The sequence below is a fragment of the Arachis hypogaea genome, chromosome 19, assembly GCF_003086295.3.
Source record: "Arachis hypogaea cultivar Tifrunner chromosome 19, arahy.Tifrunner.gnm2.J5K5, whole genome shotgun sequence".
In the NCBI taxonomy this organism is placed as follows: Eukaryota; Viridiplantae; Streptophyta; class Magnoliopsida; order Fabales; family Fabaceae; genus Arachis; species Arachis hypogaea.
In genome coordinates, this window is record NC_092054.1 from 133,202,146 (window position 1) to 133,217,040 (window position 14,895).

Consider the following 14,895-nt stretch of genomic DNA (forward strand, 5'->3'; position numbering starts at 1 on the left):
TCGGGAAATGGTAGTCGCTTGCGACAACGCCAGCCTCTCTTTAAGGAAAAAATCTAAAGAGGCCTCGGGGGTGTTTCTCGCCGACCTGGATGCCAAAGTTGACGACAAAACCAGATCCGAACCAGAAGGGGACCTGGAAAAGTTCAGGGTCGGGAATACGGAGGAAAAGTTCACGTTCGTGAACAGAAAACTCCCCCATGAGTTAAAAGAGCCTTTGATGAAAATGATCAGAGCCAATGGCGATTTGTTTGCCAGGACACCAGCCGACATGCCGGGGATAGACCCCCGAATCATGTCACCCACCTAGCCATCAAGCCGGAAGCCAAACCAGTGGCTCAAAGGAGAAGAAAGATGTCTTAGGAAAGGGCAGAGGAGGTGGCCAGACAAATGGTCAGCCTCCTCGAAGCAGGGTTTATCCGGGAACTGCACTATTCGACCTGGCTCTCAAATGTGGTCCTGGTAAAAAAGCACAATGGGAGATGGAGGATGTGCGTGGACTACTTCGATCTCAACAAAGCATGCCCCAAGGACTGCTACCCCCTCCCCAACATTGATGCACTCATCGATGCGGCCGTGGGATACCGGTATCTGAGCTTCATGGATGCTTACTCTGGCTACAACCAGATACCGATGCAGCGGCCAGACGAGGAAAAGACGGCGTTCATAACGCCAGGAGGAACCTATTGCTACAAGGTGATGCCCTTTGGCCTGAAAAATGCGGGGACCACGTACCAGAGGCTGATGAACAAAATATTCAGCGATCTCATTGGCAAGATAATAGAAGTCTATGTGGACGATATCCTTGCAAAGACCACCCAACCTGGTGATCTCATAAGTGACCTGGAGAATGTGTTCGCGTCCCTCCGACAACACGGCATGAGGCTCAACCCGCTTAAGTGCGCCTTTGCCATGGAGGCCGAAAAGTTCCTGGGATTCATGATAACCCAAAGGGGGGTGGAGGCCAACTCGGAAAAATGCCAAGCGATACTCCAGATGAAGAGCCCGGGCTGCATCAAAGCTGTTCAGCGACTGGCGGGAAGGCTCACCGCATTGTCCCGGTTCCTCTGTGCATCGGCAGCAAAAGTCTTGCCCTTCTTCAACCTGATGAAGAAGGGAATAGCGTTTGAATGGACCCCTGCGTGCGAGGAAGCATTCAACCAGTTCAAAGAAATCTTAGTAGCACCCCCGGTCCTCGGCAAGCCCAGAGCCAGAGAACCACTCTACCTATATCTGGCCATAACAGAAGGAGCGCTTGTAGCGGTGCTAGTGCGGGAATAAGCGAAAGCCCAACAGCCAATTTACTTTGTGAGCAAGGCGCTACAAGAAGCAGAACTTAGGTATAGCAAGTTGGAGAAACTAGCACTAGCACTCCTAACCTCTTCCCGCAGGCTGTGGCAGTACTTTCAAGGTCACCAGGTGGTCGTAAGAACGGACCAGGGAATTCGTCAAGTGCTCCAGAAACCCGATCTAGCGGGAAGAATGATGACCTGGTCCATCGAGCTATCCCAGTATAACCTAAGGTACGAGCCTCGACATGCAATCAAGGCACAAGCAATGACAGACTTCCTGGTGGAAGTAACGGGAGATCCGACCGAGGACACGGGCACACGGTGGAAGCTCCATGTAGATGGAGCCTCCAACCAGACATTTGGGGGCACCGGGGTCATCTTGGAAAGCCCAACTGGGGTCATTTACGAACAGTCGGTCAAGTTCGAATTTCCAGTGTCGAACAACCAAGCGGAATATGAAGCCCTTCTAGGCGGCCTGATATTAGCCCGGGAAGTCGGGGCTACGAGGCTAGAGGTATGCAGCGACTCACAGATCGTCACGTCGCAAGTGAATGGAAGCTACCAAGCTAGAGACTCGTTACTACAGAAGTACTTAGAGAGGGTTAAAGAACTGAGCAAACAGTTTGAGGAGGTCACGGTCCAACACGTCCCAAGAGAAAGGAACACACGGGCAGACCTCCTATCCAAGCTAGCGAGCACAAAACCGGGAATCGGCAACCACTCCCTCATTCAAGGCATCACGAGAGAACCAGCGGTTGCCCTCCACCTGACCAAGATAAACCCCTCCTGGATGGACCCCATCACCAATTTCTTGGAAAACGGCGACCTCCCCGGAGACGAGAAGGAAGCTAAAATGTTAAGAAGGGAGGCTGCCAAATACACATTCATACATGGCCAACTATTCAAAAAGGGACTTAGCCAACCTCTGCTGAAATGCCTACACCCCGATCAGACGGACTACGTGCTCCGAGAAGTCCACGAGGGGTGCTGCAGTCACCACATCGGGGGCAAAGTCCTAGCAAGGAAGCTCATCCGAGCCGGATATTACTCGCCGTCGATGATGGAAGACTCCAAGACGTTCGTAAAAAAATGCGTCAAGTGCCAAGAGAACGCCAACTTCCACAGAGCACCAGCCAACGAACTGAGCCTGATGACGTCCTCCCGACCTTTCGCACAGTGGGGAGTCGACCTCTTGGGACCCTTCCCAGTCGGCCCAAGGCAAGTCAAATACCTCGTAGTCGCCGTTGACTATTACACCAAATGGATAGAGGCCGAGCCGCTGGCCACCATCTCCTCGTCCAATTGCAGAAAGTTCATGTGGAGGCAGGTGATAACTCGTTTCGGCATCTTGGAGTTCGTCGTCTCAGACAACGGAACGCAATTCACCGACAAGAAGTTTGTAGAGTTCCTCGCAGGCTTGGACATCAAACAGAGATTCTCCTCGGTAGAACACCCCCAGACAAATGGACAAGTCGAGTCCGCAAACAAGGTCATCTTACTTGGCCTCAAGAAGCGACTAGACAGCAAGAAAGAAGCATGGGCAGACGAGCTCGCCTCGGTCCTCTGGTCCTACCGAACAACCGAGCAGTCAGCAACAGGAGAAACCCCTTTTCACCTGACATACGGGGTAGACGCCATGATACCTGTTGAGATCGACGAACCGAGCCCATGGGTACTTCTCAAGGGGGTTGAGGAAGCAGTAGAGAAGGACCTAGTGGACGAGACCAGGGAGAATGCCTACCTGTCAGAAGTAGCACTAAAGCAAAGAATGGCCCTACGCTACAACACCAAGGTGCTCAAAAGGGAATTTGGGCAGAACGACCTCGTCCTGCGACGCAATGACATCGGCCCACCGACCCAGGGAGAAGGCAAACTGGCAGCAAATTGGGAAGGCCCGTACAGGATCAAAAAAGTGATTGGCAACGGCGCCTACAAATTGGAGAAGCTCGATGGAAGGGAGGTCCCAAGAACTTGGAATGCGGGCAACCTGAGAAGGTTCTACTCTTAGATCAAGTATGTCGGCCAGTCGATCTAGCGAGCTTAATCATTTCCCTTTGTATCTGTCAATGGTAACAGACTTGCTTAATTGCCGATTAATATTTACTTACCATTTCTTCCAATTTTATTTCTATTTATCCTTTCTCCTACTTACACATCGCACGACGACGAGCTCCTCAACGCATTAAACGGAACCACAATACGGCACCCCGGGACTGATCACCCCGGGGCCACCTAAACCACAGCCACTACGAACGGCTACAACGATAACAAAAGGCCACGACCTGGCCCCGCTACCAACACAACGGTAAACGAACGAGCACTAAGCTCACACCAAAAAAACGGTAATGCGACGAAGTAAAAATACCACCACGGGCAAAGACGACGACAACGATAAGCCGATCAAACGTATTTTAAAGGTATAACAATATAAACGAGTTCTACAACAAAAAACCGCAAATCCATATAAAAACATAAAGGCACAAGAGCTCATTTCCTCGACATCTCAACGATCTTGCCATCCTTGATCATCTTGAATACTCCAATCGCTGATGTGTCAAAATTGGGAGCCACGATCTTCACCTGAGCCTTAAGGGCCTCCTCAGTCATGAAGATCGCGTTCTTCCCTTGCTCTTTAGTCGCCTTGTGTTTCTTCTTGAGCTCTTCGACCTCGGCCTGAGCAGCCTTAGCCAGCGAGACGGCCTTATCACGCTATTTCTCCAAGGCCACCACCCGACCTTGCGCGGCGTTCAGCTGGCTCTCCAAAGTCATCTCCCGCTCGGCTAAACGGGACACGGTCTTATTGGAGGCTCTCATTTTTTCCTGGGCAGACATGGCCTTCTCCTCTGCAATCTTGAGTTTCTCCCCCGCTTCGGACAGCTGCCCTTGAAGCAATTCAACTTGAACTTTGAATTCGTTGTTGGCCGTGGCAGCAAACTCAAGTTTTCTTCATAGTGACTGCATCCCCGAAAACTCGAACTCGGCCTTCCGAGCTATTACATCCCCACGAAGCAGCGTGCGATACATCCACCTCGCCTGGCTCGTCAGCTCGGTACCGAGGAAGTGATCCTCCGTGCCGGGGATCAGTTGGGAGTCGATGAAAGCCCCAGCATTGAAGTTTCTCTCCATAACAGTAAGAGTCCCCTCAGGGCTAGAGGATGCCCTCTGCCTTTTGGGAGTAGGGACAAGCTTCAAGTCGGGACTCTCTTGTCGAGAGGAGGAATGCCCAACGCCGGCCGTCTCCTCGTGAATAGGGGAAGCATGCACACCAGTAGGATTCTTGTCGGACATTTCAGCGTCACGAGGTGAAGGCACCGATTGATCTTTTTTCTCCGAAGAAGGGTCCTCCGGCCTCCCGGCAACCTTCTCGTCGGCCTTCTCCTCATCACTATCCTCCAAGAAGGTCTTATACAGACCCTCGAGCCCTGTTACTGAAGCCGATATATCCACTGCAACGGACAAACAAATGTGTTAGTAGTGAAGCCGATAAAACCAAATAAAGCGATAACAATGCAAAAAACACAAGACAAAGCAGCTCACAAATATAACTCTTGGCGACCTCCAGTTCACCCATGAGGAGGTGGGGGTTCACATGGTTCTTTCCAAAAACTACCCACAACACGTCGGCAATTCTCTTATTTACAGCAGACATTCCCTTATAGGTCACCTTTATGAAGGTATTAGACCCCGCCCCGAAGCTCCAATACGTCGGGATGAGGCGCTCCCCCTCCAACGACAACCAGAATGGATGGCGACCTTTAGCGGGACGGACCTTGAAATATTTATCCTTGAACCCATGATAAGATTCCTCGAACAACCCAAATATCCTCCGACCCTGGGCGGATCGGAAAGACAAGAATCCTTTCCTCGCTTTCCCCTCCTTGGAAGGGTTAGTAAGGTTGAAGAAAAAGAGAAAGACGTCCACAGACACCGGCAGCTCAAGATATTCGCACACCATCTCGAAACAGCGGATAGAAGCCCAACTGTTTGGATGCAGCTGCGACGGCGACACGGATATCTGGCTGAGAAGCGCCATCTGAAAGTCAGAAAACGGGATGCGAACGCCCACCTGGGTGAACATGGCCTTGTAAAACCAAATCCAGTCGGTAACCTGGGGGGAATGGAAATTGATTTCATACAGCCGCTCGTTGGGGGCAGAAACGAAGACGTCATAATTGGCCTCCTCATCTGTCCCCCCAACACAGATACTCGGCTTGTCGGAACTCCGTCAACTCCCCTTCGTCCATTTGATTTGGCGAGTCTTTCACATCGGAAGTCATCCAAGCGTAGGGGTCGTAATTCGCAGTGGAAGGAGAAGCCCGAGAAACGATGCGGGGCATACCTACAGTGGGGGTACCACTCCGTTAGTCTATGAGGTCGGGAGTCCAGAAAAGCCCAGAAACTTTGTTCGTCCTATTCAACAGTTAAGACCAAGTATGGCTAGAAGTTATCTATCATAACGAGCCGCCTAAAAGTCTACCTTGGAATGGTAACCCCCTAACGCACCTACTTGGCACTAAAAAGTTATCTATCAATGCAAATCAAACATGCAGCAAAACAAGCAACAAGCACAAGTAGAAAAACCAACGGCAAAGATAAGAGAGCCTCGAAGCAGAAAGAGAGGAGAATAGTGGTTACTTGGATTGGTTGTGGAAGACTTGAAAGGGAAAGGAACGCGCAAAGATACAGAAACGGTGCTTTGGATATTATGGAGAGAAGAAAATGGAAGTAGGAGGAGCAAGAATGGGAAGGAAAAGAAAAGGCAAACTGTTTAAAAACCGCTACGCGAAGCGCGAAAGGACCAGGGGCACAATGGTCTTTACACGCGGGGTTTTCCAACCCATTATGAGCATTTAATGCTCGGCGCAAAGAATGAAGCGACGAACGGTCACCTCAGCAACAAAGAGACACGCGCGCAGGAGGCACGTCCCTCCCACGGGTAGCCGACCTGTCGCCAAGCGCACGAAAGAAGAAGTAACGCGCCTCCAACAACCCTCACGATTATTGCTGGCGCGTCGGGGGCACCGTTACGGCCTGGCCCAAACCATTTACGGGCCGGCCCGACCAGGGCACCACCCGACCCGAACGGTCGGATGTGAGACGCTCAGATGCCGACTCGGACACGCGTCCCTGACACGCGTCTCTGACAGCTTCGCTACAGCTGTGCAAGGGAGACCTCGAAGAAGGTGGGCCTGTCCCTGCAGGGCCCACCTCTGACACGGAATTTATGGGGAAGGACCTGCCCTTCCCCAAGGTACGTCACATATCAATCAACCCTTATTCGCCTGCACACTTTACTGACTTGAGCGTCGGAGTGTCTTTGCAGGTGACACCCCTTTTCTCACACGAAGTGCTCAGGACGTAGTCTACCCCAACCCGGCAACTCAGGATCAGGCGAGATCCCCTCCATCAATCAGAATACCAACCCGAACCGTCCGGTACCCGACCTACCGAACAGAATGTGATATGAGAGGAAAAGATAAGATGATAAGAATTTAAACAAAATAAAAAAATACATTAAAATTAAAATAGAAAATAAAAAAATAAATTAAAATTGAATACAAAGAAAATCACTTAATTTTTTAATCTAATTTTTTGATGTATAAAAAAAATTCATTTAACTTAATTTGTTCACATTATAATTTGAAAATTGAATCAAAAAATTTATTCAACCTTTTGTTCTATTTTCTAATACAAGAAAAGAGAGATTTACCAACCTCACTTATCTACACTATTATTTCATCACAAAAACAAAAAAATATTTAAACTACTTATTATATTAAAAAATATTTTAGCACCTCTATAATTTTTCTATAATGACTTCAATAATTTAAAAGGTATTTAAACCACTTATTATGTCAAAATAAAAAAATTAAATTCACTAACATAAAATCCAATTTAATAACTAAATAAACAAAATTAAAATACATCAAATTAAATTAAATATTTTAATATTTAAAAATATAAATTAATCACTAATAAATAATACTCAAACTCTTTATATTACAAACATTCACACGTATCAAAGTGGCTTAATTAGAACAAGAAATCTCTGGGATCAGTAACGAAACCAGTCAAGGCAGAAGCTGCTGCAGTATAAGGAGAAGCAAGATATACTTGTCCTTCAATGTGGCCCATCCTACCAGGAAAATTTCTGTTTGTTGTTGACACACAAACCTACATCCACATTCAATTCCTTTCATTAATTACATTTAAAAAAATTGAAACATCCTCTTATATTTATATGTGCAATCAAATCCTTTTCAGAAATAACAAGGGAAAATATATACATTTGTACAGTCTCTCTTTGGTGCCTACGACGACTCAATAAAAAAAATGAAAAATAAAAACAGGGGAAGGGGGGGAGAGAAAGAGAGAGGGAGAGAGAGAGAGTAAAAAATGTATGGTTACAGAGAGGTTGATGATTACATATGTTTACCTATTTTTTTGTTCGTTATATATTGACTGTAGTTATTTAAACATGTTAAGATGAAAAAAAAGATAAATAGAAGGAATTGAACTTATCAGTTATGATAATTACTAACTATACGAAAAACATTTCTCTTATTATTATTAGGTTGATCTGCAATTGAGTCCAATCCACAGCAATTGCATCTGAATTTGTATTATAAGACATGGTTACCTGAGGTTCATTCAAGCGTCCATATGTGTCTCGAGGTCCACCCATACATGCAGCACAGCTAGGACTTGTTGGTGTGTCACAACCAGCTTCTTCAAATATTTCTGAACATGTCTTCCCACCGGACCCAGCTACCTCAAGAGTATACAAGTCCATCCAAACCTTTTTTTTTTTTTAATTATAATGATTGGTGATTATAAACTTCATATTATAAATAAATATTTTGTTAACAGATGTCCTAAAAATACTTATTTTGTTTAGTGTTCTATAACTTTTATATATTTTTCATGAGTTTAATTTTGATATATTGATAATATAAAAAATTTTATACAGTCGTTCAATCACATTCGTTCTTTTGGATAATCCATTTACACGTTCAATCACATTCGTTCTTTTGGATAATCCATTTACACGATTAAATGTAAAAAGTAGTTAATTTGTTAAATATAATAAATATTTTGAAATTTTTTATTTTGAGTACACTTGACACTTGTCTTTGTTAGCTAAATCATAGTAATTAATACGCATAATTAACACACCTTCTGTGTAGCAGGAGCTAGAAATGTAGGAACTTTGACACGTTTTCCCTACAAGGGGAAAAAATATGGTAAAATAAGAATGGGAGAAATGAGCATGACTATTGTGTACATAAAGAAATAAAAGTTACTAAAAAAGTGAAATAAAAATGGATGGTTTTCCATTGAAGAGTATGCAGTTTTCATATTAAAGTGACAATTTAATTTGTAGTGGTGCATATGGTAATAAACTTACAGCAGCTAAGAAAACTTTTGCAGCAGCCATAAAATCTTGTGTTTTGCCCCCAGTGCATGATCCAATATATACTCTGTCAATTTTCACATTGTTGCATTCTCTTGCCAAAGCACGCTTATCTGGGGAATGTGGCTGCATATGTAGTTCATATATATATACATTAACATGATATCAAAAATAGTTAAAAAGTAAAGTAAGTTTTATTTCTTCCTTTTTTTAATTTTTTTTAGTGGCATGAAAATTAGAAAATAAAATCAAATAAAGTTGAAGTATGTAACCTTTGCAACTAATGGCTCCAATTTTGATACATCAAATCTATATTGGGCCAGGAATCTAGCATCAACAAAAAGAAAAAGAAATAATAGTAATAAATCTAAATTTCAAAGAACAAATATCATGTAAGAACAAACAAAAGAGAATTTATACCTATATATTACCTTGCTTTCTCATCACTAAAAACTGGTTCATATGGTGTACATGTTTTATCCTGTCCCACATAAATAAGCAATATAATATATGATTCATGCAATAATATTAATAATAATAAATTACTGAATTAATTAACTCTAATTAAGATCAACCTCAAGGTATTTGTATGTGGTATTGTCAGCAGCAATGATACCATTTTTGCCTCCAGCTTCTACAACCATGTTGCATAGTGTTATCCTTTCTTCCATCTAAAATATAACACAACACCAATCCAAAAATGTTAGGCTTGTAATAACATTAGCTTTAAAATAAATAATTATAAAAAAAGTGTATAAATTGTTGTACATACAGTTAAACTCTCAATAGTGGTCCCAACAAATTCCATGGCTTTGTATGTAGCACCAGACATAGATATTTCACCAATGATCTGAACCAAGGTTAATGTAGCATATTCATCACTAAATTTCATTCAAATGGAAGAACAACATGATGTGATATGAGAGATACCCATCACTTACATTCAAAATTAGATCCTTTGCAAGCAGGTAGTTTGGCATTTCACCATCCAATACAAACCTTAATGTTGGAGGCACCTGCAGTTTAATTAAGTAATGACAGTAATTGGTAAAATGGAATACAATTGAATCACTCAAATATGATCATTATGCTTAATTACATGCCTTAAGTAAGATCTTCCCTGTCCCTAATATAAAAGCTGCATCAGTGTTACCAACTCCAGTAGCAAACTGTCCAAATGCTCCTGCAGATGTTGTGTGAGAATCTGTACCAAACAAGACCTACCATCCATGTATATATATAAAGTGATTAGAACAATTTTGAAAACCAAATTGTTACCTAGATAATTTTCATTAGCAATAGATGCATGCTCAATTGTAATTAGTTAGTGATCATTTTAGCAGATGCTAATTAGAATATAAATTAGTTTAGCTTGTTAGTTATTTAATGTGTGGCTATGATTATTTATATTCTAATTGGCATATGCTAAAGTGACTAACTAATTACCATTGAGCCTGCATCTACCAATTAATGAAAAATGATCTAGGTAACACAAATGTTGTTGTAAGGTATCAAATAGCTTTGTTGACAAAATTCACCTCTCCAGGTCTACAATGACCCTCTTGTGCCAAAGCAATGTGACAAACACCTTTATAATCTGGGTTAGCCTGCAGCATATAAAATGGTCAACCATTGGCCTAATTAATCTTTTCACTGACTAGTCTTATTCTCAACATTATTGAATTAAATAATTTATAAATAATCGTCAATTTAATAAGAGTTTTACACACACATCTAATTTAACCAGTATGTTTTAACTTCTTGCGAACTACTACCTATATGCTGTGTATAAACGTTGCAATGGCAAAAACAAAGAAAAAAGAAACACTGGACGTCACAGATTAGAGAGAAATAATAGTACCCTGAAATTGCTGCGATCTTGAATGTCATAGAAGAACTTGATATCTTGCTGGATGCAAAACTCTCTTGCAATATCCACATTACGGTGTGCCCGTTTATCATTTGTAAATATGTAATGATCAGGAATGACTACAACTTTTTCACGGTCCCATACCTTTAATAATCACAAAATAGCCATTATTAAAGATTTAAGAAACTATAGTGTTAATTTCAACTGCCTATATATTAGTCTACTGAAATCAAATGCATTCTCAGTTTAATAACCTATAATGTAAAAGGTTTTTAAGATACTTGGAAATCAAAGTATGAATACTTGTAAACAACAATTCTTTAGTTACGTCCTTCTTACTGTGAACTGTGATATAGTAATTAATGATCAAGGTAAAAACCTTTGATTAGATTCACTAATTATGATAGTCAGTTAGTTAGTTACATCGAGGAGTTCCCAATTCCAATGTGCAGTTAGTTTCAGTTAGGTTTATATGAAGATGATAACTAACATAATATGTATCGACAGCGACCGACCTAAAATATTTTAGTTATGAAGGTAAAAATATACTAATATAAATTTTGTTAAATATTGATATATTTATATTTTGAAATTAAAATTATATATATAAATATCCAAAAAAACTAGACCTATGTACAAAAACTGAAAAGTGTATTAATTTAAAATAATAAAAAAATTAATTGAAGTAGTTTTTTCTTTTTATTTTAAAATGATTAAATATTGTATTTTATATATATTTTTAAATTTAATTTTGATATATATATTATAAATTATGGTAAAGATGTAAGTTTATAGATTTTTTCTTTAATAGAATGAAAGAGAGATTAATAAAGGTAGGACTCACATTTTAAATAATAATAAAATAATAAAAAATAACTATAAAAAAAATTATATTCTCTCTATACCACTCAAATTTGTACAATAGAGTATTCTCTTTTTTATCTTAATCAATTTTTTTAAAAAAGAAAAACTAATAATTTTATTTATATTTAAAAAATTAAATTTTAGCTCAGTAATTAATTACTTGGTTAGTTTTAAAAATATTATTTTATGTTAAATGTAATAATATAAAATTTCTTTTAACATAAATTTTAAGAATAAAGATCTACATCTAAGCAAAATATTTAACTAAATCTAACCAAATTGTTATAATCACTTTTCAAATCATGCGTCTTTTCTTTCTCAGTTTCCTTCTCCTTCTCCTCCTTATTCTCTTTCTTCTTCCGTTTCCTTCTCCTTCTCTTTCTCCTTCTCATTCTCCTCCTTATTCTCTTTCTTCTTCTTCTCCTTCTCCATTTCCTCCTCCTCCTTACTAATATCTCAGTTACTATTTTTTTCTTTTCCTTCTTTTTTCTCTTTTTTTTTTTCTTTCGTTATTATTATCACCACCACCATCACTACGTTCTCCTCCTCTTCTTCCCTTTTTCCATTTGATTTATTCTTTTCATTCGTTTTTCTCCTCCTCCTTCTCCATCATCATCATCATCATCGTTATCGTTATCATCATCTTTTTTATCGTTATCGTCGTTATTATTATCATTATCGTTAAATTTTTGTCATATTAAATTAATTTGGATGTGTTTATGTTCATAATTTAGTTTTGTTTGTGTGCTTATTTTCGAACTAAGTTTGCGTATCATAATTATTAAGTAATTTCAGTGTAAAAACTAAGAAATTTATGTATATTTATTAAGAAATTCGGTATATTTATATTCTGATAAGTTTTGCATAATTCAAAACTCAGCATAATGATATGGTCCAACTCTTCCTTCTTTAAGGTGAGGGAGAATATTATCTACAACCCGACCAAAAAGCACATAATTTATCCGATTATTCCTGCACATTAACTTGCTAATGAGATGTCGCAGTACTAAAGTGTTAATCATTCCATAACTACTTGCGTTAGGCTATGATAAATTATTCTAGGTCTTGCAACTGCTTCTTCTTCTTTTTTTCATCATTACCATCTTCTTTTTTTTCTTATTTATTTTTTTTCTTGTTTTACTTTTTCAAATTTCTTCTTCTTTTACTTTCTTAACAAGAATAGAAATAATAAACTTACATTCATTCAACTAAAAACAAAGAAAGAAATAAACAAAAGAAGAAGAAAAAAAATGCAACATTAAGGAAGATATTTTTATACTTTTGTAGTAAAGTTTCGGTATAAAAACTAAGAAATTTATGTGTATTTGTTAAGAAATTTCGGTATATTTTTATTCTGATAAGTTTTACATAATTCAAAACTCTTCCTCTTCCTTCTTCTCTTCTTCTCATCTTCTGCTGCTACTGCTTCTTCTTCTTCTTTTTCATAATCATCTTCTTTTTGTTTTCTTATTCATTTTTTTCTTTTTGTTTTACTTTCTCAAATTTCTTCTTGTTTTACTCTCTTAACAAGAATAAAAACAAAAAAATCAAATAAAGAAAAAGAAAAAAAATATAGTACTATAAAATTACTAGAAAGAAGATAAACTTACATTCATTCAACTAAAAGAAAGAAAGAAATAAGAGAAAAAAAAGAAGAAAAAAATATAACATTAAAAATTATATTTTTGTGTTTTTTAGCAAAATTTTGGTGTAAAATCTAAAAAATACAGCATTAAAACTATATTCCTGATAAATTTTGCATAATTCAAAACTCTTCAACTTCTTCCTCCTTACATTTTGCTGCTTTATCTTCATCATTTTCTTCTTATTTCATTTTTTCATAATTCTTCTTATTTCACTTTCTTAAGAGAAATAAAATAAAAAAAAAAGAAAAATCAATGCTGCTGCAAAATTATTAGAAAGAAAAGGAGAAAAAGAAAAAACGTAGCAATAAAAGAACGATGATGGGAAAAAACACGAGAAGAAGAAGAAGGCACACGATAAAGAAGAAGGAGAAATGCGAAGAAGGAAGAATGCGAAGAAGAAGGAACGCAAAGACGAAAAAGAATATATTTGCGTTAGTGAAGCACGCGTGTATACACGATGCGTGTAATAAAAACAGTTTTTGTTGAATTTCGGCCAATTTAATTAGACCTGATTGACAAAAAGACTTAATGTATACCAAAACTGAAATTTTAATAGAACAAAGATAATATAATAATAGAATCAAAATATATTAATCTATATGTACTTATTAATTTGTTTTTAAACTTCTAATAGTAGCAAATACTCCCTCTTTTTTCACCAGATTCATCTCTGTGTCAATATCTTAACTATTATCGTTCACATAAAGACGTATCCTGTATGAATGAATTGTGGAGTCACAAAAGAAGATACCTTAGCATTGTTGCCAAACTCTCTCTTGAAGATATCAGAGACAGCAGGACAAGTAAGGTCATTGAGCATCAAAACATCTGCATTAACCCACACGTTCTCACCCGGATTCACCAATCCTTTTTCCGAAGCTCTCGCCAGTATCTTCTCTGTTGTAGTCAAGGCAATTTTGGCCTTAGGTGCACCATCAACCAAAAAGAACTCACCCTTAGTACTTAATTATAGTTAGCTTCAATAATTTGAAGTAAAGAGTTGAATGAAACTAACTGAGCCATATGAAGAAGGGTTGCGTTTGTTCTGCTGAGTTGACACAACAGAAACAATCTTCTTTGATCTTGTCTTCTTGCATCTCAAATCAGTGACAAAGGATGAAGATGAAGGAAAGTCAACCTCACACAAACCATTCTGCCACCAAAAGTTATACACACAAAATAATAAATATTAATCAAAATTATAAATTTCTGCTAGTTATATATTCAGCTCTATAAAAGTTCAAGAACTTGGAATTTGAAATATATGGTAACTAGTTAGGGAGATTAGACCTTTCTAGTAATGAATGGTGAAGAAATGAGAGCCATGAGTGAAATAACACTTAGTTAATATAGGCAGAACAAGTTGGAGGATCAAATAATCATATATTATATAGTGTTATAGGGAGAAATATAAGAAGTGTTATTTTTTTTTTTTCTTCAGAGAGAATTTGGTGAGAAGTAAAGAACAAAAAGAATTTTGATGCTGAGATCAAATGGTTTAAGGCAATAATCTACATACTATATGTTGTACAGATGTAGGAGTCAAAATACACAATGATTATTTTATTGTGACGGGATATTTCTTTTCACCTTTCGTTGAATAAAAGAGAGCAGACAAGCCAAGTGTAACAACATACATTAAGGAAGGTAGAAAACATCAATTTGGCTTCCCATTCCATGGATACTTTTCGAAAATTCGGAAAAGTTATATCCATAAAGCTATTCACTGCTCAGCCAAATAAGTTGATGAATCAGAAATTCTTATGTGGGCTAATTTTTTTAAAAATGAAAAAAAAATTATGTGTAATTTAT

At 38.8% G+C, this 14,895-nt stretch overlaps 1 protein-coding gene across 1 annotated transcript; it reads right to left on the reverse strand.

Annotated features, from left to right (window-relative positions):
• Positions 1-7,196: 7,196 nt before the first annotated feature.
• Positions 7,197-14,585, reverse strand: LOC112779389 (3-isopropylmalate dehydratase large subunit, chloroplastic). The gene is made up of 15 exons (XM_025823626.2): positions 14,374-14,585; positions 14,099-14,236; positions 13,835-14,005; positions 10,565-10,717; positions 10,242-10,310; positions 9,807-9,923; positions 9,645-9,719; positions 9,476-9,553; positions 9,279-9,374; positions 9,135-9,184; positions 8,976-9,030; positions 8,698-8,829; positions 8,466-8,513; positions 7,930-8,088; positions 7,197-7,463 (listed from the first exon to the last, which is right to left on the reverse strand). Exons 1-15 carry the CDS (start codon positions 14,407-14,409, stop codon positions 7,323-7,325), a joined length of 1,518 nt encoding a protein of 505 aa, XP_025679411.1. The 5' UTR covers positions 14,410-14,585; the 3' UTR covers positions 7,197-7,322.
• Positions 14,586-14,895: the final 310 nt, after the last annotated feature.

Bases quoted from the DNA above. Each gene is read 5' to 3' on its own strand.
- LOC112779389 (XM_025823626.2), bottom strand. From the start codon at position 14,409: ATGGCTCTCATTTCTTCACCATTCATTACTAGAAAG. The intron at 14,237-14,373 runs GTCTAATCTCCC...TTTTGGTGGCAG, and splicing joins CACCATTCATTACTAGAAAG to AATGGTTTGTGTGAGGTTGA. The intron at 8,830-8,975 runs GTTACATACTTC...CTACATATGCAG, and splicing joins TGGAGCCATTAGTTGCAAAG to CCACATTCCCCAGATAAGCG.